Here is a 22,833-nt window from a genome sequence, read left to right as displayed (position 1 = left end):
TGCCTAGCCCTTGCCCTTCTGTGTTAAAGAGTTGTTGCTAGGGCATATGGTAAGGGTTTAAAAAATAAAAAGAGAAGCTCCTTCCTAACAGACCATTGAAAGACGCGACAAAAGAATAATCGGTATAGTTATTTTTAGTTAGCCTTTCAAAACAGCAATGAAATTAAAACCTAAAGCTCAGAGCCTGAAATGGGGGTTTCATGTACACATTGGGTCACTGTCAGGAGAAAGGGAGGGGCCTTGCCAAAGAGAAGCTCAGGACTTGGGTGCCCATGGCTGAAGATCCCAGTTCCAGCCTCTGAAGATTCAAGGTGGATAAAAGGTTAAGAAAATCAATCTGGGATATGCCTCAGGTCACATGATCTCAGCAAATCCAGCCCCACATCATTGTTTGGTTTTCTACATGCCATTCAATGGTGAGAGAGAATGAACACTAATGCTTTCTTTCAGGGAGACTATTAATTTAAAGGAAAAAAAATGGCACCAAAAATACGGCAAATTATTCTGTTGGATTCTGGATGACAATCAGGAAGTAATCTTTATCTGTGAAAAGAAGAAAAGACACTTGTCACAATCACAGACTGATACCCCAAAAGTGAACCTCTGGATCTTGGTTCAGGTCCAGACTCCACCACAAATTCCCTGTGTGGCCCTGCTTTCTCTCAACCTCAATCTCACTCAAGTACTAGAATTATCAAGTCCAAATAGGAAGGGTTCTCTGGAGTTGTCTAGGCCAACCCACATCTGAAAAAGGATTCCTCCTACAAGAGATCCAACAAGCCAATTGAGCCTTGGCTCAAAAGCTCCAGGAAGGGGGAATCCAATACTATGCAAGGCAATTTGTTTCCCTAGTTTCTCTTTACCTTGGGGCAGGCAGGCTGATGGCAGGACTCTTGTCATTCACTTTATTCCTGAATGTGACACCCTTCTCTTCATTCAGAGGAAGACTACTTTAACCTTCTTGAATACTGTTATCCTATGGACCCATGTATTGAACTTGCGGTTCACTAAAACCCCTAAATCTTTTTCAGTTGAAATGCCATATAACCGAGCTTCCTTCTTTCCATCTTGTACCTGTGAGGTTAACTTTTTAAATCCACACATCAGACTTCACAGTCATCCCTATTAAAATTCTTATTATTCAATTCAGCTCAACATTCTAGTCAATAGCTACTTTTAAAAATCCTGTTTCTGTCATTCAGTATATTAGTCTGCTGATTTGGTAAAGGGGCTGTTTTTGCCTATTTTGCCTATATTGCTGATTTAAAAAGTTAAAGAGTAGTGGGGAGATTTGAAATCCTGGCTTGAAGCGACTCTGTTTTAGGCACTAGTACCTACAACATGCACCTAAGGCAGCCATCTGCCCAGACTTGGGGTCAGGGTGTGTGTGTGGTAGTTAGAAGAACATGGAGACAGACAGCCTTTGTCCCCCAGAGGGGGCCAGGCGGCTGGCTGCCCACAAGCTGTAGGGATTGCTAAATACCTCGAGGGTGAAGGGCCAAGTCTTATTCATTTCATTCTGAATCTCCAGCGCTGAACCCAGGGACTTATATAGTAATCTTGACTAAAACTTCACTGAAATGAAGACAGTATATGTAACAGCACCTGAAGCTTAAAAATCTTCGCCCCATCATCCCAATCACAGTGCAGGGCCAAGGAGAGCCTGACCAAGATTAGCCAGTCTCCTGGCCCAGGAATTTGTCCTTTGTTTGTTTGGTATATATCTAACAGAGACTTCCATGTGTCTGTGTTCTCTCCACAGAAGGTCTGGGTCATTTCTGTCTTGGTGTCCCTAGCCCAGGGCAGTATAACCAACATTTAATAAATGCTTGTTGGCTAACTGAAATCTAGTTCCTATTTCCGTACTTAGCAGGGACATCATATTTATTAGCGTTTATGCAAAATGCTTGTTTGACAAAGTATGCTACACTGATCTGGCTTGTGAGTTACTCACTGTCATCATCCCACTGTAGCCCGGAGGTATTGAAGTCACAATTTGAAGTCAACTAAAATGTCATTGGGAAACCTTTAACAAAATAAATAAAGATACACTCCAGCATAAATGATGTTAATGTCTCTTTGAAACGGACACCACTAGTGTAGACGGAGTGTGGGAGTTTCTTTCCTGTGACAGGAAAGAGATTCAGTCTAGCCTGTGAGGTTTAGTGTCTCCTATTAACCTAAAGTGAGTCTTACATCAAGAAGGCTGGCCTAGATGAATTTTAGAATCCTTTTCACCTCTAGAAGTAGAAAACATGAGGCAAGCCAGGAAATGCAACTAGCCATTTCTCTGGGAATAGGAAAAATGAATATCAGCTCAGAGAAGAGAAGTACTTTAAAGGGTTAAATAGTGGCTGTGTGGTGTGAGGAAGAGCAATGGGAGTCAAGAGAGTTGAATTCTAGTCTTGACAGCCACAAACTCCCACTGTGACCTTGGGTAAGACACTGAATGTTCTTCAAGCTTCACTTTCTCCATTTGTACAAGGAGAGGGTGTGACACCATCATCTCTCTAAGGATCCTCTTCTTCTCGCATCCTTTGCTACCCCCACCCCCCATGGTGTCACAAAAAGCAATTTCCTTCTGATATGTCCAATGAAATCTTGAAATCTGCTCCAAGATTCAGGCAATGGGATTCTTACCTGGAGCAACCATGATCTCATTTTTCTTGGACCGAATGCGGAGGAATGTGAGATCGTTCTGGGGGTCAATGTCTCGCACAGTGCCCCGAGCCTTGAGAATGAAGCTGTGCATCAGGTTGGCGTACTGCATGGTGGTGGAGTTGTCCATGGTACTTTTAATTGGAATGCCTGGGTCAAGGGCAGATGAAGAGAGAGGGAAACCAATGATGCTCTTCTCCCAATTGCCCATTCCCATGATTTACAGAAATGACCATTTGCTTGTATTGTGCTATAAAACAAAAGACTAGTTTGTATAATCTTGAAAGTTTTATGACATAATCAGGGTCACCCATTTAAAAGTCAATTCACTTATAAAGTCCAGTAAGGATTACCTTTTTTTTTTTTTTAAAACCCTTACCTTCCGTCTTGGAGTCAATACTGTGTATTGGCTCCAAGGCAGAAGAGTGGTAAGGGCTAGGCAATGGGGGTCAAGTGACTTGCCCAGGGTCACACAGCTAGGAAGTGGCTGAGGCCAGATTTGAACCTAGGACCTCCCGTCTCTAGGGCTGGTTCTCAATCCACTGAGCTACCCAGCTGCCCCCAAGGATTACCTTTTAAATGAGCGTCTTTCTTTGTGGAAGGGGCCTGTGGTCCCAGTTTCAGAGACAAACAGCTCCCTGGAGTAAGTCACCTCAAAAACTTGGAAAACAACCCTGTGTTAAAGGATTGCAATCTGGCTCAACAAATTGTAGTATATGAATAGTAGAGTACAAGGTGGCACCATTAGAAAGGGCAGAGAGGAAGAAGGGATATGAGAAGGATCCCATGAAGTAACAAAAAGCAGAATGACAACACAGACTCTGCCTACAAAGACCCCAGAAAACAGTAGCAACAAAATGTGGAAAAGACACGAAGAGTTCAGAAGAGGACACAGAACCAATAGGTTGCCCATGCTTTCATGTGTCATCATATTTATCCTTGTTTGAGGAAAAGAACAATTATTTTTGTTGATGATACCCGAGTAAAGCCAGTTTACTACTCATGATTACTGTAACTGCCACCACTTACTCCCTCCCCCACCTTTAGATTCCATGAAGGGAGTAGCAACTAGCACAGGGTCATGCAGCTTCTAAAAGTGGTTAGCTCAGCTTAAAGTTGAGTATGACACCCATTTATTTTGCAAAGAGCCATGGCTAATGATCCCTTAATTAGTAAGAGAACACCAGTTTATCAAGGGCAAAATAACTGAACAGAGCTGACCCACTTAGTAATAGACTCCTCTTTCCTCCCAGGGTCCCTCAGATCTGAGAGAAGAACATCTGCTTTCTGTTGCTGGGCCCCAGCCTCCAATGGGCTTTCTAGCATCCCCTATGCTGAGCCTTTTCTACTCAGACATTCACCTCCTCCACCTCCTCTCCACCACAGGCTCTTGGCTCTGAGAGGTGAAATTCGGCCTTATTGTTTTTTGGGGAGTGGGGGGAGGTCTAGGCTTCCACCCAACTTCCCATCCTTAACCCTCCTCCACTCTAGCCCATTAGAATGCAACCTCAAGGGCTGGGATGTTCTGGGTGGCTTGCATTTGTATCTGTAGTGTTTAGTACAGTGCTGGGCACATAGTAAGTACTTAATAAATTTTATTTCTTAATTTTGTTTTCTCCCTCCTGTTGCCTGCTTGGTAGTGACATGGAAAGAGCATTAGAAAACGTGTGATTGAATCCCAGCCCTAACAACTCCTTATCTAAGTGACCTTGGGAAAGATATACTCTCTTCAGGCTTCACTTTCCTCATCTATAAAATGGGGATATTTTCTACTCTAACACCCTAGTAGGGTTTTTGTGATGATCAAATTAAATAATAATTGAAAGGATTCTGAAAGTTGTCAGGAGCTATACAAATTTATTATTTTTTTAATTTTCATCATGCGGCAGAGATAGGATTAAGTCATTTCTTCTGTCTTTTCAAAGGGCTTAAGGAAAGGATCTGACATATTTATCAATATTGTCCCCAGGATCTATCAGTCACTCAAAGTACCCATGCTTTAAGCAGTACCTTCTTTAAAAAAAAAAACAAAAACCCTAGCCTTTTGTCCTAGAATGGATACTAAGTATCAGTTCCAAGGCAAAAGAGTAGCAATGGGGGCTAAGTGACTTGGGCAGTGTCACACAGCTACACTCAGCTGTCTGAGACCAGATTTGGCCAACAAGCCTGGCTCTTTATCTGTTGAACCACCTAGCTGCCCCTTAAAAGCAGTTCTGCGACTGCGTTATGGCTCTATCAAATCGGTTCAAACAAAGACAAGTAGTTTCTTAACTAAGAGGGTGGTCTTGGGCAGTTCAAAGTTTTTCACAGAAGAGAGAATAGATTCAGAAGCAAGCCGCCTAGTATGTTCTTACCTCCAAGATGCGCTTGGAGAGGCCTTGATTTTCACGCAGCTTCTAAAAGATTTTTTCATAAGACTCTTCCCTGTAATCCTCCCACCCCTCTCATTCTTTGAGAATTAAAACCATAGGAAGGTTTCATCTACTTCAACACCATCTCTTCACAATCATAAGCTGTAGTCATGCCAGAAAGAGCCCTGCACTGAGTCGGGAGATAGGGAGTCTCACTCTATGATCACACCTAAGTCATTCCTTCTTCTCTGGGCCTGGATCTCATCTTCTCCATAATAAGGGATTTGGATGAAAAATTCTTTAATCAAGAATCCTTACTAATCCAACATTCCCTAAGTGTCTATTCCCTGCCCTGCAAGGCACTGGGCTTGACACTGGGAAGTACAGACATTACACAGCTCAGGACCACAGCTCAAGGTTTACATGGACTGAGTTGTTTGGATGGGCGTCTTACACAGCATACTCTGACTCATACACACACCCTCGGTGCTCCCCTAGTCACACCACGATGAAATAGGACACATTCTTTTCAACAAAGAGTTGACACCATGATATTCAGTGTTTCTGCAGGAGTCAATATATAGGAGAAGCTCAATGTTCACAGATGTTACTTATTATATATGGCTTAGAAAAAATCCCCATCCACCCTTGTCCCTAAAAATGTTAACACGATGTCATTAAGTTGGCTCCATTTTTGGGTTTGAAGCAAGATACTTGGTGACATTAAATTAACCTTGCCCATTCTCACAGGATTCATCACAATTGTTGAAATACTGAAACATCTGTTACATGCTAGCTAGGTACCTGGGCTCTAGCTAAGGTTTCTAAAGAAGAAAACCGGAGATGCTTGAATGCCAAGACACCTAGTGACAATTTCCTCTGATATTCTGCCTTCCCCTTCTTTCTTGGAAATAGCTTCAAGAACCTTGAACTCTGGGGGTTTATGACTGGCTTGGGGCAGTCCTGGCACCTCAAGTAAATAAAGACCACCAGAACGTCAAGAGCTGGAAGGGATGTTAAAAATTGTCCAGTCTGATTCCATCACTTAATAGATTAGAAAACTTTTCCAGAGAGTAGATAGTCACTTGCTCTTGATCACACAATTAGAGAATGGCAAACCCAGGCCTGGAGCTGAGGTTCAGGGCCCTTTTCACCACACTCAGCTGCCTCTGAACCTTAGTTTCCTGTTCTATAAAAGAGTTAAGAAGCCTTGAGGGCAGGGTTGTCATAAGGATAACACAAGATCATGAGTGTGGAAATGAAGGATATCAACACTGCTAAGGGCAGTTCTCTTAGGTGGTAAGAGAGAGGGACTAAATGTACCTTCTGCATTGACAACAATGATCCCTTGCACTCCCTTCTGGCTCTGAATTCGTTTTAAGGTTTCTTCTACCTCAGCCTGGCAAATGAAAGAGAGGAAAAAACAAGATTAAAAAGAGCTCCTAAATTCACTTTCACTCATCTCTGGATCTGGGGATGCCCTGTAATTCAGAGATAGCCATTTCCCCGAGATTACACCAAGTTCTCCCAACTTGTCCTCCAACCTCCCCAGGAATTGTTGGCTCTGGCATCATTGTACAAGTTCTTTGGATCCTCCCATCATAAGCAAAGAACTTTGTTACACTAGGATTTGTTCACACTTAATACAAATTAGGCCACAATTATCATTACAGAGTCCTTAATACATCATCACTGTGAAGCAGATTGGCTTCTCACTAGTGAAGACATTTCTGCACATGCCTGACAAAGATGCACAGAATGACTGTTTCTTCCAATCTTCATTCTTCTTTCCATATAAATAGCTTTATGCCCAAGGGGTAGGGTCTGATCCAGATACTTGACTTACAAATTTTCCTTAAATAGACATAATTTCCTAAAGTTCCTGTTTCAGTTTCAGAGTTGTCTTCTCATCAAAGATCTGCTAAAAACATCAAGTTCTCCATACCCTTCCTAGTGCCAGTAGGAATATATGTGATATTTTCTGCCACCCAGGGATTCCCAAGACTCCAGCTTTACTACTTAAACAGCAGAAGAGGGAGCAACCAAACCCAATGCAGGAGCTGTGTTGGAGGAAGAAGCTTTTGCTTTTCCTTAGAGCATGCTTTTCCATATTCTATTTGCCCCAATTCAATTTAAAAAGCATTTAAGTAGGGAATGGTTAGGTGGCTCAGTGAGTTGAGAGCCAGACCTAAACATAGGTCTTAGGTTCGAATCTGACCTCAGACATACTTCCCAGGGCTGTTGTGAAGAACAAATGAGATAACTGCAGGCATCCCTTCAACATTGGGGGAGAAGGGGGTTGGCTTAGGAGTATAGTGTCTCCGAGATCTGGAAAATCCCAGTAAAATTTTTTGATTCTTCCTTTGTCCCCCCAAAATCTGAATTTTTTCTTTTCCTATTATGAGGTGTTTACAGAACTTTACTGTGAAATTTGGGTTAAATATTTGATCAGGGTTTCTAAACTTTTTCTGTGTCGTCCATGGCTTTCACAAAACTCCCCCAAAATTCCCATGTAATTTCTTATTCCAAACCATGCTATATTGAAACACAATGGGGAAAGTTGGAAGATGTAGAAAGGATACCTGTATAAAGATCTCAGTAGAGTATGGCACATAGTAGGTGCTTTAAAAAATTATTCTCTTTCCTTCCCTACTATGTGCTAGTAACTACACTAAGCTTTAGTACACAAAAAGAAAATGAAGAATAGTCCCTATTCTTAAGAAGTTTACATTCTATGGGGAAAACTGTTATAAAAATGGTCAGATCCTCCAACAGTATTGGTGTTATGGTTTAGCTATATTATGGTTTAATAACAGAAATTGAATCAACATGTACAACATTGTTTCTATAGAACAATAAGTTCCAAACTGTATAGATTTTTGGAGAATAGGCTATTTCCAAGTTTGGGAGGGATAACTCTGCTATGCTTTCATCTTTTTTGTGTTTGCCCCTAGAGTCCACATTCTATACTATGTGAAAAACTTAATATACATATAGGGAGGCTGTGTCTCAACAAAGGGGACTGAATTTTGAGTCAGAAAAGCTTGGTTTGAGATCTTCCTCCTCCACTACTAGCTGGGGAGCCATTGGGAAGGTCATTTAAACCATTCTAAGTCTCACTTTTCTTGCCTGTAAAATGGATGAAAAAATACCAACTCTATTTAATTTCAAAGAGGGGGATTGTGAAGATTAAAATAAGATACGTGTATATAAAATAGCTTCATGGCTCTGAAGCTTTTTGTAAAGACTCATGTAAATATAATAACAGTAACATGTTTTTATCTGTTGCAATGGGAGCTGGGTAGAAGGTAGCTTCCATTCACAGCTCTAATTTACAAAAGCTGGAAAAAAACAAGACCATTTAATAAGTGGAAACCTCAGAGTCTGGCATCAAAACAAAAAATTCAAAACATCTTTAAGGAAGCAAATCTCCATCAAGGGAAGTGAGGACAGACTCAGAGACTTAATGCACTTAATTAGCTGCTACCTGAAGATCTGACACATCACAGAAAGCTTTATGCAAGAAATGTGACAAGTACTCTGAATATATTTTCTGTGGTAAGCAGTAAACACTTTGGAATTTATAAACAGGATCTAGAACAAAGGTCAAACCTAAAACCCTCTAAGTTGGTAAAGTCACCTTTATTTTACTTCAAAGGGCTTTTTTCAAAAACAAACCTTTTGACCACAAGTCTTCCTTTCTTTCAGTGAGGTGGGCCTAGTTTTTCATGGAGAAGCATTTTCTTCCAATGGGGTAGTGTTGGAGAAGTAATCTATAATCTAGTTACTTCCCAGTGGGTTGACCCAATAAATTCATATTGAGAAAGCTCCCCAAATATAGAGGATAAGGAAGTCAGGCAAGCCAAATTTCTCAAATGCAAAAAGGACTAGCACTTCCAATTTTTCGAAAATGGGTGAACATTTGGGCTGAAGTAGATTTAGGAATATTTGTAAATCTAGAAATAAAAAAATTAATCTAGCAATGGGTGAAGACAAGAAAGTGAACTCAAACAAGCACAATTAATGTGCATTTCCACCCCCAAAGCTTTCAATGTCATCCTAGTGGCCAACCACAGGCCTGTATGTGCCATCCCATCCTTGGGTTAAAATATCAACTGTACAATTGCAGAATGGGGAATACATGGCTAGATGAGAAAAAAGTAGTGACTATAAATTTCACATGGGCCAATGGTTTCACAGGGCAACTAAAAACACTAACGTAATCTAAAGCAGCCAGCCTGTGAAGAGGATAAAATGACCATTAGAAAGATGATAACTTTAGTCAGACCACCTATAGAGTTGTTTGAGATCAAATTTTAGGAAGGACAATGAAAACTTGTCGAATGTCCAGAAGAATTTGAAGAGAGGACCATGCCAATGGATGGCAATCAACAACCGACTCTATCAATCCATCGCCTGTTAAAGACCTGTTTAACGGAGCGAAAACTCAGGCAGAGAACCCGATGACTGCCTTTAAGAAATTGAAGATTTGTCATGTGGATGATGAGTTTATTCATTCTAGCATCAAAGGATATATTAGGATGAAGGAGGCAAATTTCATTCAGCTCAGGGTCTGGAAGAACTTTTAACAAGCAGAACTTTCCAGCAATAGAATTCGAAATAATGAGTTCCCTGACCCTCGGTTATTTCAATATAACTGTGAGACAAGCAATTATTAAGCATCTGTTCATTTCAGCAAAGATCCAGACCCCAAGTCGGGAATGCCAGGGATGGGAACGGAATGCCCGTGGAAGCAGGTCTCGCGGACGCTGGACGATGCAGTAGGATCTCCGAAAGCCTTCTTGGGAATGGGAGAATGAGCTCTCCAGATGCTTCAAGACTACTGGGGGAGGGGGAGTAGTGAAAGAGAGGAATCCCAGAAGGGGAGCCAGAGGAGGGAGGTTCCCTGCTGCGACCCCACAAAGCGCGTATCCGCGCCTGGGTATCCCTCAGCCCCTAGGAGCCAGATCTGGGGCGGGCCAATCACTTCCGGTCTCCCCGGCATTCGAGTCTCGGCGTTTTTAGTTCCCACCCCCCAGGATCCCTGTCAGAATCAGTCTCCAGGCCCAATCGCCTGCTACGGAATTCCTGAATGGAGGGGCCTCGGTGTGAGGAAGCAGGCCCTGAGAAAACGCGGGATTGGGGTTGGGGCTGCCTTCCTCTACGGTCTGGCACTTACCATCCTCTTGCCAAAAACGAAAACAGCACTGCTACAACAGAGGCGTGGACGCCCAATCTAGTCCAGACACTGTCCCCTTCGGCGCCTGCGCGACCGTACTCCGTAAACAGAGACGCTCAGGATGGGTATGTATTTCAGCCAGTGGAGTATCAGAATTTCCTCAGTAGGCGGGCTCTCAGCCGTCTCCTCCCCAGATCCCGTCCGTGATTGGTGCAGCGCAGGCAGGAAGCGCAGCCCAGGAAGTGAGCTCCACGGGATGACGCCACAGGCACGCCCTCCCTCTCCGGGTGGGGGTGTGGTTAGCCTGGGCTCGTCTCTGCGCTGGTGTCTTCTTCCAAGAAGCTCTCGCGGGTTTTGAGGTAGACCCGTGAGGCGGTTGACTGTTCAAGAACTGGACCTCAGATCAGTTCCAGGCTCCGCAGGGCCCTCGGGTGCCGGGAAAGAAAGGGAGAACCCGACCGTTGTGGGCTCTTCGAGGAGGGGGGGTAGGGACTCTTACGTTTCCATCGCATCCAGAACACTCTGGATTTGGAGCCATGGAACGCTTACCACCCGGGCAAGTAACTTGGCCCGACTTCTGTTCCCGCCCCCGCCCAAAATAGGGCTAATGATCATTGTCCTGTCTCGTGCTGGCGGCATTAGAGTTCTGTCCTGGTGCCTCCCACCCAACAGGCCAAGAGAACACCTTGTGACGTCAGAGGCACTAGGCTTGGATCCAGATACGTGAAACTTTAATTCTGTGGGAACATAGTCATTTGGGACGGTAACTTGTGGCTTTGATCAGTTGCTTCTGCCATATCCCAACCCAAAGCTTTTTCTTGAAAAACCCCTTTAAAAAAAACAACAACAAACAAAACCTTTCTCTGTTAGAAACCATCCAGAAGGGCTAGGCAGTTGTGGTTAAGTGACTTTCCCAGGGCCAAAAGCTAGGAAGTGAAGGTGATTTGTATACTTTGTTAACATCTTAATTGATTTTCCTAACTGTGAGGTGGTGATTGATTACATCCCATTTTACAAAGAAGTAATGGAGGCTTGTTGAATGAATACTCAATGCATATGAAGAATATTTGATTTTTCATGTGATTTTGTGTGAAATTGCCCATGTTGGGTGAACTGTCAAAGGTGCCTTCTAATCATATAGGCAAAGCCATTAAAAACCCAATTTGAGGTAATATATTGTAGGGAATAGGGCACAGGTCTTGGGGCTTTTTGTTTCATTAGTCAACAAGGATTTAAGTGTCTATTATGTGCCAGGCCTAGGTAATACAAGTACAAAAGCGACAAAGTCCATGCCTTCAAGTAGTATCCATTCCATTGAGAAGATACATGTTCAAGACAAGTAAGTGAAATAAAAAATACATAGTGATTCAGGGAGGGGTATTAACTGGTGGAAATCAGGAAAGGCCCCTTGAAGTAGGTGGCATTTGAGCTGAGCCTTGCAGGAAGCTTATAATCTAGAAAGTAAAGGTGAAAAGAAAGCATCACACAGAAGCAGGAGGTAGAACATATTGGAGGCCAGTTGAAACAAAGAACCTGAGGGCAGGGTGTAATGTTTAATAATTTTAGAAAAAGAGGCTGGGGTGTGTGAAGTGGCAGTCAGGTAGGTGGCTGAGTGGATAGAGAGGCAGGCCTGGAGATGATAAGTCCTGGATTCAAATTTGGCCTCACATATTGTAGTTGTATGACCTTGGGTAAGTCATTTAGTTCCAATTTCCTAGCCCTTACTTTTCTTTTACTTTGAAACACATACTTAGTATTGATTGAGATAGAAGGTAAGGGTTTAAAAAGGGGTTGGGGGGGGGGGAGAGACCAGGGCCATATTGTTTGTTTTTTAATTTGGAAATTTTTATTTAATTTAGAATGTTTTTCCATGGTTACATGATTCATGTTCTTTCCCTCCCCTCCTCCCACCCCCTTCCTGTAGCCACCTAGCAGTTCCACTGGGTTTTACATGTCATTGGTCAAGACCTATTTCCATATTATTGATAATTGCACTAGGGTGATCGTTTAGAGTCTACACCCCCATCTATATCTACATTCAACTGGTTCTGCTTCTCTCACTGTGCATCAATTCCTGGAGGTTATTCCAGTTCACATGGAATTCCTTCAGTTCATTATTCCTTTGAGCACAATAGTATTCCATCACCAACATGTACCACAATTTGTTCATCCATTCCCCAATTGAAGGGCATCCCCTCATTTCCATTTTTTTGCCACCACAAAGAGCATAGCTATAAATATTTTGGTACAAGTCTTTTCCCTTATCTCTTTGGGGTGCAAACCCAGCAGTGCTATGGCTGGATCAAAGGGCAGACAGTCTTTTAAAGCCCTTTGAGCATAGTTCCAAATTGCACTCCAGAATGGTTGGATCACTTCACAACTCCACCAGCAGTGCATTAATGGCCCAACTTTGCCACATCCCCTCCAACGTTCATTACTTTTCTTTGCTGTTATGTTAGCCAACCTGCTAAGAGTGAGGTGGTACCTCAGAGTTGTTTTGATTTGCATTTCTCTATAAGAAATTTAGAACACTTTTTCATGTCCTTATTAGTAGTTTTGAAAATTGCCTATTCATGTCCCTTGCCCATTTATCAATTGGGGAATGGCTTGATTTTTTTATAATTGATTTAGCTCCTTATAAATTTGATTAATTATATCTTTGCCAGAGGTTTTTGTTATAAAGATTTTTTCCCAATTTGTTGCTTCCCTTCTAATTTTGCTTGCATTGCTTGTGCTTGTACAAAACCTTTTTAATTTCATGTAATCAAAATTATTCATTTTACATTTTGTAACATTTTCTATCTCTTGCTTGGTCTTAAAATCTTCCCTTTCCCAAAGATCTGACAGGTATACTATTCTGTGTTCACCTAATTTACTTACAGTTTCCTTTTTTATATTCAAGTCATTCACCCATTCTGAGTTTATCTTGGTGTAGGGTGTGAGACGTTAATCCAAACCTCATCTCTCCCATACTGTTTTCCAATATTCCCAGCAGTTTTTGTCAAATAGTGGATTTTTGTTCCCAAAGCTGGGCTCTTTGGACCACGGCCATATTGTGAAGGTCTTTCAAAACTAGAGAAATGTGTATCTTTTTCTTAAATTAAAAATTGTATCTTATCTTTTAAGGCAAATGGGAGCCACTGAAGTTTCTTGAGCTCATAGTAAAAAGATATAACTTTTGAGTCTCTAGTCTGACAATATGCCTCTCCATAGACAAGCCACAACTAGTATATGTTTCATCCTCTCCTTGAGTTCAGTAACCATTAAATAGCTACGTGTAAGTTAATGCTCAAAGTTATCTATGGCATTTATCCCTCTCAGAGATCTTATAACTAATGGGGATGGGGGAAAAGGAAGAAAGGAATCTAATTAAGTGACATGAGGGTATGAGGTGAGGTAAGGCAAAGACCAATTTAACTTGGGGATGTTGGGAGAACTAAGGGAAGGTTTATGAAGTGATGTTTCACCTAAGTTAAAGGGAGGAATTTCAGTAGAGGAGAGCAGTTCTATTCCAGGTGAAAGCAAATGTGATGATGGGAGAGAGCAATATAACACAGAAGGTAGGAGCTCAGTTCGGTTTGAAAGGAAGAACAAGACTGGAGAGTTTGGGTAAAGTCTCATTATAGAGTAGAGGAACTTTTACCCAATTCATTGATAGTTCAATTTTCTTTCTTTCTTTTTTTAAACCCTTACCTTCAGTCTTAGAATCAATAAGGCAGAAGAGTGGTAAGGGCTAGGCAATGAGGGTTAAGTGAATTGCCCACAGTCACACAGCTGGGAAGTATCTGAGGCCAGAGTTGAACCTGGGACCTCCCATCTCTAGCTCTGGCTTCTCAACCTACTGAACTACCCAGCTGCCCCCTAGTTCAATTTTCAGTGTTAGCACTTAACTCTCAGAAATGGGCAAATGCTGTAAATCAGTGTTTAGTTTATTGCTTTATTAACTGTTTATAGACTTAAGTGATGAAAAAAATGTTAACTGAAATTAAATCTAATCTGCTGCCAAGTTCAAGATTTTATATCTTATTTTGTAAGGCAGTATTGAGTCAGTCCAGATTATTTTGAGCAGAAGAAGGACATGAACAGAGGCATTTATATTTCCGTGTGAAATCACTTGGGCTCATGGAATATGAGGAAATGACTTTGTAAACTACTTAAATGTACTTAAAGCTCTCACTGAATATGTATGTCATGGCAGCAGTCTGTGGAGTTTATGAGGCTGGGACTAGAGAGTTTTGTCTTTGGGAAGTGCCCAGCTTGGCCATGAAGGAGGGACTTGGTATAGTGAAGAACCAGCCACAGTCCTTCTCTGTCTCCAAAATCTGCAGTTCCACACTGGGTAGGATTCTTTAAAAGGATGTGATTCCCAAGAAAGTATGGACTAGACTGGATGAATTCCAAAGTTTCTTTCAACTCTAAGATTCTATGTAGCACTGCATCCAGCATAATGGCTTAATATCATTAAGCAACACTCAATAGTTGTCCTACAGATTCCTGGTAGAAATGAGTGGTTTTAGGGAACATTAAAGATCACAAGTCAAATGGAGTGGGAGCAGCTAGTCTTGCTCTTTCTATCGAGGCAGCGTAGTGTAACAGAAAGAGCACTGTATTTGGAGTTGAGGACCTGAGTTTGATCCTGGACAAGTCACCTAACCTCGCAACCATATTTTCCTCTTATCCTTTAAGATACCTTCCAGTTCTAGGATGCAATGGGCAAAATTTATCAAATTTGGAATAACACAAAGCTGGGAAAGTTAGGCATTAAATATGAAGATAGAATTAGGATTCCTCACCAATTTAAGTTCAATATAACATCAAAGCCCTTTAGACTTGGGTTAAAAAAACAAATTGGAAAAAAAAATTGATGTAGCTGGACAACAGTTCATGGGGAAAGGAATACGGCAGCTAAAAAGAGTTAGTATAACCTTAGGATATTTTAATAAAAGCATTGTGTCCCAGAATAAAAGAATAAACGTCATGTCCTCCACCCTGATTAGCTCAAACATAGTATAGCATCATGTTGAACTTTGGGGGCTTATTTTAGGGAAGGCAATGACAAGGTAGAGGACAACCAAGATATTGAAACAGGTCCAAATAGCCTTAGTTGTATGAACTGGGGATGAGAAGATTGTGGACTGAACATGATTGCTATTTCAAACCATCTAAGTTGTAGACAATTATTTATATTGCTTGGAGGCAGGGCAACATCTAGAATGAAAGATGTATAAGTTGAAGAGGCAGATTATCAGCCCAGGAATGACTTGAGGTGATGTATGTCCTTGGCATAGTTCAGGAGTTCCCCATCCCTGGAGGTTTTCAAGCAATGGTTGGATGATCTTTTGTTAGGGATATTTTAGAAGAGATCCCAGTTCTATTGCGGATTCAGTTTGTTAAACATGAATTTTGAGCTGATTCACCTTGGTGCTGCTTCTTGCCCCTTGTGTGTTCTTGGGCAAGTCCCTTCACCTCAATGGGTTTTAGTTTCCTCACCTTTAAAATGAGGCGTTTGACAGCCAAAGAAGTCTGCTTTCAGATCAAAGATCTTTCAGATCACTTTATTTCCCTCATATTTTTTATTGTATGTGATATGTGTCTTCTGTTTGGATGTGAGCAATATGGAAATATGTATTGCATTGAAAGCACTGGTAAAACTTATATCAGACTTTTTATACTAAGGGAGTAAACTTTTGCCTAAGGGAGGATGGATTTTCCATAAGGAAATGAGGGAGAAAACTGGAACCCTAAAATGTCAGAAAACTGTCAAAAATTGTTTCTACATGTAACTGAAATAGGTAAATGTTTTTGTTTTGTTTTTTAAAAGAAGACTTTGGCCTGGATGACCTGAGGTTTCCTATCACTCTATACTTCTGATCTGAATTTTTGGAATATATAAATCACTGTTGGATACTGTGTATAATAAGATGAAAGAAAAGCAACGGTTTGCTGCAAGGAGTTTACATTCCCCTAGAGCTAGGGAGAAGAGTTGGGTACACAAAAAATACAAGGTAGAATAACCATGGGGGCAAAGAAGGGGACAGATGATAAGACTCCCGAAGGTCCCTTCTATCTCCTAAGCCTCTGTGCTGCATAGGCTTCCCCCCAGGAGGGAGGGAATGTTTCCCACCTTTCAATTCTTATGGCCACTGCTCTAGGTCAGGCCCTTTATCACCCCCCCCTGGACTACTGCAATAACTTAATTGTTCTTTCTCTTAGTATTTCCATCCAATACTTCAGCCCCTTCCTCACATACACATCTGATCATAGGAGGGTAAGGAAAGGAGAGTGTCACCCCTGTTCGTGTTTCAGCCTTCAATGGGCCCTTGCTCCCTACCACATTAAGACCATTCCCTTGTAGGCAGTTAAAAATTTCACAATCAGGCTCCACCTTTGTGCCAAACGCTGTTTGCTTGTCTCTACCATATGAAGACAACACAGGATCTTAAGCTCCGGAGACATCCAGTCTGGCCCCTTTACTGTATAGATGAGAACACTAAGACCCGGAGAGGTAAGATGATTTCCATAGCACCGCAGAACTGGGTTTCAGAGCCAGGTCTTTTGTCTCCAAACCAGCACATTTATCTTTTGCATCTGGCTTCCTCCCTTCCATCAGTCCCCCTGTAAAATGCTCTCTCTCGCAGAACATATTTCCTGATACATCCATGATTCTTTCTTCAGGAACCTCACGAAGCTCTTTGGGATTACATGCATCAGAGGCAGTGAGGTTTTAGGAGTCTGAAACTGAGTTCAAATCCTGCCTCAGACAGCAGCTGTGTGATGCTGAACAATCTACTTAACTGCTAGCTGTCTCAGTTTTCTTAACTGTAAAAGGGGTAACAGCAGTGTTGGTTGACGGGAAGAGAAAATATAATACATTTTGCAAACCTTAAAATGATATATAAATGCCATCTACCATTATGATCTAGATTCATTTTATAATCATCTGTGTGTGTTATCTTCCCTACTATATTTTGAAGGATAATCCTTTTTGGTAGCTCTCTTAATGCCTAGTAAATTGTTCTGTATATTATAGTAGGGGCTTATTAAATGTTAGCTGAATGTATTTGAAGGTCTCTTTCCTCTCTGAGCCAGACTAAAGACTAAAGGGTCTGTTGCAGGAGATGGTATGTAAAATAACTATGGATAGGGTGGGTTTGGTAGAGGTGAACTTCTATCCCATTTATTAGGCCTGGATAAAAGAGCTACAGATAACCGCCACTCCTTTCAACTGATTTGTCCTAATTCTCATATGCCTAGAGATACTATTACAATTCAGAGACTTTAATATCTTGTCTCCTAACTGAAGAAAAACTCACTTCCTGAATGGATTGGCTCCAGTCTGATCTGAAAGGTGGTAATTCTTAGGGCCATCTTATCTATGTAAGGGGTCATGTCTCACTGAAGCCTTCCTATATAATGGATGTACAAGCTGGAAGAACTGCACTGAAAGATGGGCTCTGCTGCTTTTATTTAAGCCTTGTCTTCTCACCTGTAAAATGGGAATAATCTTTGAACTACTTACTGTTGTAGCGATGCTTTGAAAACCATGAATAGTTACAGAAATGTTAAAAATTATTATCACTGGAGAATAGTGGAGAAATCAATCAACACCAAACCCTGTCATTAGTAATCCTTGAAGTTCTTACCCAAAACTCTTTGAGACAAGTAATCCTGTTCTATGGAACTATAAACAGTAATGGGAGGGGATGGGAATATAAGCAGGGGAGACAAATTTATTTTTCCTTATGTATGTCTTTATTTTGAACAGACCAGATCACCAGTGTGGTTATTACACAATTACACAAGGGATCTGATCCTACAGGAGGTGAGCAGTGACCTTTTACCCATGGCTAACAAAAAATTTCAAGTGAAGGAACAAAAAAAGTTTAGTTACAAATGTGGAATAACTGTCTTGTTAAAAAATGTGAACAAGCCAGTACTTTTAAAGCCCTTTATAAAAGTGCTTGATTTGCTGCGAGACTTTTACAGTTACCTGAGTCTTTGAAATTACAGTCTAAGGAAAAGTCAACAAGTGCTGCTGTTTCCTGATTGACTGGTTAATGAGAGCATATGCACAAACTAAAATTTGAGGGGGGAAAAAACTAAAATGCCCCCACAGGGGCTGGAGATGCCAATTTTTGCAAAAGAGGTGACATTAACATAAGTGATCAGAAAGAAAATAATAGCATGTAACAAAATTTAGAAAAGACAAAATTAGGAGAGAGAAGTTATTATCTCCTTGGATCGTTAAAAATGAAGAAAAGAATCTGATAGTATTTCCAATTGCTAACTGGCTAAGTATGAAAGGATATAATTTGGTTTAATTGACTGAAATGCCTGTACTGGAGCATGTCCACTAGTATTAGTATTACAAATTACAAATTCACTTGTCATGAGTAGGTCCAAATCCTTTAGTGTGAAATGAAAACCTGAAAGCTAAACTGAATTCTAATACTTATATCAAAAATCTTATAGATTTGGTTATTCTGAAACAAAATCACCTAAGAACGGTAGCTGATTAACTTGATGTTTTAAAACCACTATATTCTGATTAATTTCTACTAAAGATTTCCCTAGTCAAACGCCTTCTCTCCTGTTAAAGGTTATGAGTGCTGTGCTCCCCAGATTCCCATACTGAGCAGAAGAATGCACCAACTGCTTATTTTACTTCCTTTTTATTTCAATATAACATGCGGTAAAAAATTAACAGGATTTGTTAGCATTTACAATGCTTACAAAGAAAATGGACTTTCTAAAAGCATTTTTTTAGTTAAGATTTAAGAAATCTAATTAAACACTTACAACAAATCTATTTTCAAATGTTTAGTTTGGACCCAAATGTAAGGTTTCATTTGGTAGGTATTTGTATTTCCTGTATATCTGTAGTATTTTCACATAACCTCTGGTTCTTGGGATATCCAGCCCCCAGTTCCCTAGTACAGCAGGAAAGACATACATGTGGCCACTTAAATTACAGGAAGAAATGGAATAAGGGACCCCCAAGCTGCAAAAATATATACAAGCATTTACCTTTTCTGGAACTAAACATTTCATCCATAAAAATATTTAACAGCCAAACCCTATAGAACTAGGGCCATAGCTATTTCAAATATAACTATTCTGTATCTTAAAAATATAGGGCAGAAAGCCTCTTGGGTGATATTTATACATTTTAACACAATATTTCTAAGTCTGTAGATGAATCATGATGCATTATGTAGAACAAAAAAGTCTACTTTCTTACATTATCTCACTTAATTTCATAAATCTCTCTTGTAAGTCTCTTAACTAAATTTCATTATGATAATTTACCTCACCAGGAAATCTTTATAAGGCTTTGTCTCCTTCAGAGCCCATCGCATATTGCAGAAATGTGGTTTTATACCAGTATTTGGGTAGGTGGTATTATTTACTCAGTAAGACTGTCTCATATCCTCCCAACAGGAAAAATGGCAGGTCTCTCTGATTGATCAAATCAGCTGTGGCATTAGATCACACTGCATTTCTTGTGGTACATGCAAACAAAATAATCAAATAAAAATAAACAGGGTTGAGAGTCTCTATCCCCCTTTATACTGACAGGCAATCATTACTACAAGGCAGCCCATTCACTCATCCCAAATCTGTTTTAAGATTCTAGAATCTTAGAGCCCAAACACATGTTAATATCTTTATAATTTTTTCTTGCTCCAAGATTCAACTACAGAGGAAACAAAAATGTTTTTCTTCCAGGTGGGTTTGGAGTCTCTTTCTGACAAGCACCACTGGCAGTTTAGGCTCCATCCCAGGCTCTAGAGGTTAAAAGCCATGACTGCAATCCATCTCCAGACAGACTACTTGGGGGCAAGACAAAGAAAGACAACTATTATATATAAGACCTAAAGTGCAATCATTAACAAAAATTAAGTCTAATCTTAAATATTAACGGAAAAGAGAAATTAAAACTACTTAATTTTAAAATATGAGAGTAATAATTCAACTGAACTCGGGCACAATGAAGAACTGAAATGACTACCTTAATATGGTGGGGGAAACAATCAATCTGAATACAGATGGAGAACATTTCACAGGTAACTGAGTAACTCAGAGATAGGCTTCTTTAGGCTTTTTTTTTTTAAACCAGAAAACTCATATTTCCCCTAAAGTGAAAATAAAATTTCTGAAGAAGTTTTACATTTCTATAGTTTGGATTAGAAGGTAAACAACATATAACTTGGCTTGTACAACACCTCTTAAATGTTTAAAAACAAACAAACATAAAAAGGAAATTATCTGATATGACACAATTGCAAAGGTCAAGCCTAACTTCCACCACCAACATGACTCTACAGAAATATTGGACTAATTGGACATTGGTTGCTCCTATGCAAACCTTAACATGATACCTCCAGATGCTAGACCATTTAAATTCCAGGTGAACTTCTGTAAACCGTATATCACTATGGCGTTTGAGAGGGGTTTTGTTTGGCTACCTACCCACCTCTCTGGATGCCCCTTTTTTGCTCTGTCCCTTATTAAACCGCTGGCGGTCAAGCTTACCAGAGCTGTTTCACGAACGTGGCCAACGTGAACAATCCATCCTATTCCCCAGACAACTTTCCTAGAGTGATAGCAGTATCTGGGCAGTTGAGCATTTGCCCTACAATATATCCCAATAGGAAGACAAACGTAGAGAGTCCTGTGCAGGCCGGCATTTAGTTCTATCTAAACTTGTTTTTGAAGTGGCACTGAATGGCAGAAGGTATTTGTGAACAGATGAGAGAATTCTCAATCACTTCCAGAGGTAACATCAAAATGATGCAAAATGAGAAACAGTCAGGCCAGGCCGCAGTGAGAATAGGCACGTGAGAGCTGATGCTTGCTCCTGGTACCTTGGAGCTGGCTTAAGCTTGAACTGATAATCCCTCTCTTAACAAGAGGCTTGCAATGAACATCCTGTACATTGCAGCTCTAAAGGGACTTCCCAGAATGTCTGCAGCACCCCTAAAAAAACCCCTATCTCCAAAGGAAAAGACTTGACCAAAAAAAGGGGGGTTAAAGAAATGTTCTTGCTGAGTAAAACAAGGCAGGTGTCATTGCTGTGTTAAATCTCAAGTTAAGTCAGGTTTCATCTGTAGTCATATCACTTGAAGATCTTATTCTGGAAGGGCTCAGCAGAAATCCAGAATTATTGGGACATCAACCTCAAGGATAACATTAATTTACTTACACACAAATAACTCTTTAAACAGTCAGAGTCCAATTTACAAGATGTGCAACAAGCAAAAGAGGTGAAGGACAAACATTACAAAAGAATTCATGTCCTTCAGGGGTGCAAATTCTCAGAGATCACTCTTGTCCAAATCCTTCTGTTTCCTCAATGGCAAATAACAGTTTTTCCTTCAGTTGTTCATAGCTCTTGTAGGGTGGCAGATCCAAGCGGTTAAAACTAAAAATAAGAATAATCGGTATGAGGGAAAGAAACATCTAAGAACACACAACAAAGAAATACTTTTTATCTTTAAGGCTTGGTTGCTGTCAGAGAAAAGAAGGCTCCTATGCAAAGCTTAACATGACCCCTCCAGATGTTAGGTCTTTTCTCCCTCCCAAGATTACTTTATCTACTTAGCAGAGTACATGTACCTCGCTCCAATAAAATGTAAACTCCTCCAGGCAGCTACACGGCTCAGTGGATGGAAAGCTAGGCTGGGAGACAAGGTCCTGGGGTCAAATCTAGACTCACTAGTTGTGTGACTCTGGACAAGTCACTTAATCTCCACTGTCTAGCCCTTACCACTCTTCTGCCTTGGAACAGATACTTAGTACTGATTCAAAGACAGAAGGTAAGGGTTTAAAAACAAAACCATAAGCACCTCCAGGTACTGTTAGCACAGGGAATCAATCAATAAAGCCTTGATCAAAGGCTGACTATGTGCAAGGCACTGCTTTGAAGGCCAAGATTATAAAGAACCTATAATAAAGACTATAAAGGAGTGGCCTTTCTAATATGGAAGGTGACATACATATATAATAACGTACCTAATTCTACATATATACAACAGACATCCACAGAGCAGATACCAGGTAACAGAAGGGAAGGGACTTAGCAGCCCTAGTAAATTTGCTTGTTGAATTGTATGCCTTAATTATGAATTGTCATGGCTACCACATGCAAGAAGAGGTGACTTTTGTTAGAAAATGGAAAAGTGATATAATTAAGAATGGCTTCTGCATTTGACTACTTTGGCAAGCTGCCGTCCCCACCTCCCCCCCCCCCCCCATGCTATTCCAGATACTTAATTACCTTGGATAAGTCCTTCCCCATCTCAGGGTTCAGTTTCACAATCAACAAAATAAGGACCCTGGATTGACCTCAAAGGAACTTTCTCAGCTTTCAAAGTTTATTATAATGTGGGTGGGGAGTAGGATAGGAGAGACAATGAAAGGTGGCACATGACAGAGTCTGTCAGACACCATCAAGAGTCTGATACTATGAAAAAATACCAAGCATTTTCCTAAAACCGATATGAAATCATAAAACAGTGAAAGCTGAAAACCTGCTAATCTTGGAGACAAGTTTTAAATTTTGCTTTGGTGGTTCAAGCTGACTGAAACAAGGAGGTGGTACAGTTGTTTTTCTGTTGGGTTGTTTTAACCCTTACCTTCAGT

The 22,833-nt window shown here is 40.7% G+C and overlaps 2 protein-coding genes across 10 annotated transcripts in view; both read right to left on the bottom strand.

The window, feature by feature from the left end:
- Nucleotides 1-116: 116 nt before the first annotated feature.
- On the bottom strand, nucleotides 117-10,341 carry DYNLRB1 (dynein light chain roadblock-type 1). Its single transcript, XM_007474224.2, has 4 exons — nucleotides 10,189-10,341; nucleotides 6,333-6,408; nucleotides 2,641-2,808; nucleotides 117-543 (listed from the first exon to the last, which is right to left on the bottom strand). Exons 1-4 carry the CDS (start codon nucleotides 10,189-10,191, stop codon nucleotides 500-502), a joined length of 291 nt encoding a protein of 96 aa, XP_007474286.1. The 5' UTR covers nucleotides 10,192-10,341; the 3' UTR covers nucleotides 117-499.
- An 8,503-nt stretch (nucleotides 10,342-18,844) lies between these two features.
- ITCH (itchy E3 ubiquitin protein ligase) overlaps nucleotides 18,845-22,833 on the bottom strand; it is a 183,829-nt gene continuing 179,840 nt past the window's right edge. For 7 of the 9 annotated variants that reach the window (XM_007474219.3, XM_056811772.1, XM_007474223.3 and 4 more), the window contains one exon: nucleotides 18,845-21,613. In XM_007474219.3, coding sequence (XP_007474281.1) covers nucleotides 21,514-21,613 — 100 coding nt within the window. In that variant the 3' untranslated portion in view covers nucleotides 18,845-21,513. The remainder of the gene's footprint in view (nucleotides 21,614-22,833) is intronic. The other 2 variants (XR_008915212.1, XM_056811773.1) reach the window with 2 other exon arrangements.

This window comes from Monodelphis domestica, chromosome 1 (assembly GCF_027887165.1).
Source record: "Monodelphis domestica isolate mMonDom1 chromosome 1, mMonDom1.pri, whole genome shotgun sequence".
Taxonomy (NCBI): domain Eukaryota; kingdom Metazoa; phylum Chordata; class Mammalia; order Didelphimorphia; family Didelphidae; genus Monodelphis; species Monodelphis domestica.
This window is presented reverse-complemented; position numbering and strand designations above follow the sequence as displayed.